The sequence below is a fragment of the Loa loa genome, assembly GCF_000183805.2.
Source record: "Loa loa unplaced genomic scaffold supercont3.199, whole genome shotgun sequence".
Classification (NCBI taxonomy): domain Eukaryota; kingdom Metazoa; phylum Nematoda; class Chromadorea; order Rhabditida; family Onchocercidae; genus Loa; species Loa loa.
The window spans coordinates 101,806-106,434 of NW_018108379.1; the positions used below are offsets into that span (position 1 = coordinate 101,806).

Here is a 4,629-nt window from a genome sequence, read left to right on the forward strand (position 1 = left end):
TCAATACACTGTTAAGTATTGCTCAAAATGAATTTAAAAAAAAGAAAAAAGATGACAGGTGCACTTCATACATGTGCTGTCAAAGTTTATGAAACTGGACACGTGTTAGCTATACAGATAATATATGGATAACATGAATGATAGTACATCGATAATCAACTAAAGTATAACGTTAGATAAGTTCTATCATACTGCAGTTTGTCCACTATTTTCATATGCAAAAGTACCATCTTCAGCGTTTCCTGCAGCAGCTTCCAATGAATCAACTTCTTTCGAATATTTGCCTATTAAATCATGAGCAGCTTTCAATGAATCCATCAGATCTTGAATTTCTTTGTTTATTTCACTTCTCGCATTGTTGATCATTTCTTGGGTTCGTTTACGCACAAAAGGAACTAAATTTAAAGAAAGCATTAGTGAAGGTAGTGAAGTGAATACACAACAATGGTATTACTCAATCTAATTGAATAACATTACAAAACCTGATGCTTTACACCAGAAACTAAAGATTTTGTAGGTATGCAAAATGAGGTTAAATAGGCGAAATAAAAAATAATTTAGTAATCAACTTACAATCAGTATGAAAACGTCTCGGTTCAGCTTTGCGTCCCTCTAAGTGTGATAACACTTTATACATTGGCATTGTCGGTTCTTGAAATACCTGTAACATAATCGACAAGATTTTATTCAAGGTAAATACTATGTATCATAAAACACCCAGCATTAGAATATAAAAGATTAAATTTAAAATGATATCATCTGTCACCAACAGTAACTATCTACCTGTTGCAAATGAATAAACACTATCTTTTCAAATGCTTTGTTCTTTACGTGTGCGAAAAATCACAGAAAAGCTCGGAGAAAAAAAAAACATTTAAAAAACTTACGATTTCATCGTAATATTCCGCAGCGACCATCGTTTTACCATTAGGTAGTGTAACCTGTGGTTGAAATAACCGAAGATAGTGGAATGCTGTTACCTTAAAATATATGACTAAAGAGTTAACTAATTAAGATTTTCGTATTCCAATTTTCGCAATTTTCATTTACCAATGACATCTCTACCACTAAGTAACTTAACCGCTGTTAAAGACAAAAAGATTCCTATAATTGTGAAATGAATATTGCGAGATTTTGAAATGGAATTCAACATCCCAAGCCACGAAATTCACAATAAAAGGTCAGGAAAGTGATATATGAAGAAGGAATAAAACAATAAACTACAGAAATAAATAAATAAGGTTGTGTAAAACAACAAGATCATGCAAAATACTGAAAGTTTACCGGCTTTTCATTAACGTCAACAAAATATATTCGAATCTGAATCTCAAATTCGCCCCAACCTGTTTCAGTCACTTCATATGGTGGTTTTTCGATCACTGAAAACTGATGCAAAATTAAACATACCATTCATGCAAGTAATAATTCCATGCTTTTCATACTCCTTCACACATCATATAACACCATAATTTTTTCTTTTTTTCATTCGAAATTTGCAGAAATTTCTATGGAAAGCAAAAGTTATTCTTTTTCCACATTATATGATAGCTTTTAATTTTCACATTCGCTTTAACCTCAAAAGCCAACTTCATTTCATAAATTATAATATCAAGAATTGACTAAAAGTAGGATTTCGAAGAGAATTAAAGTTTGCCATTCGATTCTAGCTTCTAGGCTCGTTTGATGATACTATGCTATTTTAAATGTTATTGTTAAAATAAAAGTTTACGAGTAGTTTGAACATTTGTAGAACAATGTTCTCAGTTTGAAAATTTCTATGCATGCATTGTATATACAAATCTGTTACATAAACTCAGTTTAACTATTCAAGTTCAAATCAACGCCTGCTAAGTGACGTGTGAAATATAGCAGATCGATTAACTATGTGCGCATTATGTGTGATAATGAAATGCTCATTTAACTTTCACTAAATAACTTTTTATTGTAGTGAAAGTTAAATGAACTTTAAAACACATAATTCGTAATACCACGTTCGTAATACGTTCGTAGTTCGTAATAATTCGTAATACCTTGTAATACCACGAAAAAGAAAACAAAAGCTACTAATTTAACTAAACTAAATGACAATAATCTAACTAGATTAGAAACTATAATGAACGTATACGACAATCTATCTAGACTAGCATTCACTTAGCCAGTTAGACGAACAACTAATATTTGAACCTTTAGCAAGAAGAAAAAAGTAAATTACTTCGTGTTGCATTAGCATATGAATCGTGCAGTTTGAATTGTACTTTCCGGATATACTTTGACGGATCTTCGTTGTAGTAAGGTTTTACGAATACCGTCCATTCATGAGTATGCCCATCTTCTTCACGTTTTTTACCCAAATAATGGGCAGTATTTCCATAGACAATCGGTCGGGTAAATATTTTATCTTTTACTCGTTCCATCAGAAGTACGAAAAATCATTAAGATAATACTGCTGCTCTTTTATCATTCCACTTTGCTTCAGCTAAAATAAACTTCATTATCAAGTAATAATGTTAAATTCGGCCAAAATTTTTTCGATTTCTACGATTCAGCAATATGACAAAAAGGGATTTTATAAAGATTAAATAGGATAAGTAATTAAAATTAAAATTAAAGACGTTAATGTAATAATAGGACTAAAGTATATGAAATTTCAAGTTATGAACCCAAACATTTGCATTATTTTCATTTCAAATAAATGATTAAACATTTTTCTGAAAATTAATTAAAATGTTGAAGGGAAGGGAAGAATTATATGCATAAAAATACTTTAAAGTAGTTAACAAATAGATTAACCATTTACATATCATTTAACAGCTCTATTAAAGTACATCATTATTTCGAATTTCCATTTCAAATTTCAGATACTGAAATTCAAATGAACTGGTATGTGTAGATTTTATCTTACCTTTAGCAAACAATAATCATCAAATTACATCCCAATTTTAACATTCTTTCAAACAATACAAACGGTAGAAGAGAATAATAATTAAAGATGTAAAAATGTTTAAAAAAAAGCAAGCATAAAAACAAAGAAAATATAACGGAATTGATGTATACCGATATATGCCAGACATTGATAAGAATTATGAGATGAAACGATGAAAGAGAGGCATGAGAGGATATAGAAAAAATAGTTAAGAAATGATGGAAGGGAACAGAGATTGAGAGTATAATTGAAATATCCCTAACATAAATGATATACTTAAGCATAACACTTTCATTTGCAATGAAAGATATTATTTCATTGGTAGGGCGTTGATTCGCCAACTTTAAAATTCCGGTTTGACGACTTTTCGCGACTGTTATTCATCCTGTTGAAAAAAGGAAATTCATTAACGGATGAGGAGATTGGAAGGAATTTGAAATAGTGAAGTAATAATGATTATATGGTTAATTTTCTGGATCAGGAAAAATGATATCTATCATAACATTTGGTAACTTTCAAATGCAAAAGTTATTATCTATTATTGTTTCATCAGATGTCACTGAAAACGACAACATTTATGACATGTCGTTATTTTTCTCCAAAAGGACTAATTAATCATAAAAAGGAATTAATTCAATTACCGTAGGACAAATGTAGATTTAAATGAATTAAATATATTCTTTCCTTCGAAATATCACATATATTATTTTGTTACATTTAAATTTAAATTTAAATTTTGATCACATTTCCTTCATCATCTTTTCTATTTATCAGCTATCAGTTTGCACGCTTTCTATGCCTAATCAAAATATAACGAGATTTATTGCTAGGCTTATTTCTATAAATTATAATCGAGAAATTAGCTCATGAAGTTAGTGCTATTCTCATGAACAACAATTAATCCGAATGTTAAAATGTTAAATCTCGATTGTGAATCAAAGAAGCAACTAACACGGATTGATAATTATGGAAGTAATAACCATACATACTTATTTATCAATCATTTGTTTTAATTTGACAATTATAAAATCCTGTAAAACTTTGAAAATTTTTTTGTAAAATTTTAAAATTTTGAAAAACAAGAAAAATTTGTAATATTTATCAATGTATTCGAATAATAAGAAATAGAATATTAAATTATCTCTTAGAATAATAATCGTGGTGGAAGTGATAACATAAATATTTGCTATCAACCATCTGTTTTTTATTTCAATAAAGTTTTTTATTTCAATAAATGTTTGTTTTGAACTTTTATTTGTTTTCACAGAGTTTTTTTTTTCTTTTCTTGAGAAAATTAAGAAACATAATTTTTTAAATGTATTATAATAACAATAAAAAAAACACTTGAAAATTTGACTAAAACTTTTTGAAATAAAAACGTGCTATATTTTAATTTTGCGCTTCTTCTCGAGAATTCTTTCTGAATCCTAATTATTATAAAGAATTTAATTACTTAATTATTGGAAAGAATTTCGTTACTAATAAGTGGCAAAGTTTAAATTCAAATAGGAAAAGAGCTATGGTATAAAACTATTAATTGATACATCAATAAAAACATTCGAGAATGACATCAATTTCTAAATATCGAAAGATTAGAATTTTCTTTAATTCATTATTTCACTAAAATTTTTAAAGATTAAAAGATAAAATGGATGAATTTCATAAATTTTGAAGTCGAAATTTTAAACTTTTTGCAGCAAGTTTTT

The 4,629-nt window shown here is 28.1% G+C and overlaps 1 protein-coding gene across 1 annotated transcript; it reads right to left on the minus strand.

Annotated features, from left to right (window-relative positions):
• LOAG_12836 (hypothetical protein) lies at nucleotides 1-2,482 on the minus strand. The gene is made up of 5 exons (XM_003148348.2): nucleotides 2,213-2,482; nucleotides 1,285-1,379; nucleotides 888-980; nucleotides 574-661; nucleotides 1-395 (listed from the first exon to the last, which is right to left on the minus strand). Exons 1-5 carry the CDS (start codon nucleotides 2,412-2,414, stop codon nucleotides 187-189), a joined length of 687 nt encoding a protein of 228 aa, XP_003148396.1. The 5' UTR covers nucleotides 2,415-2,482; the 3' UTR covers nucleotides 1-186.
• Between the last annotated feature and the right edge of the window lie 2,147 nt (nucleotides 2,483-4,629).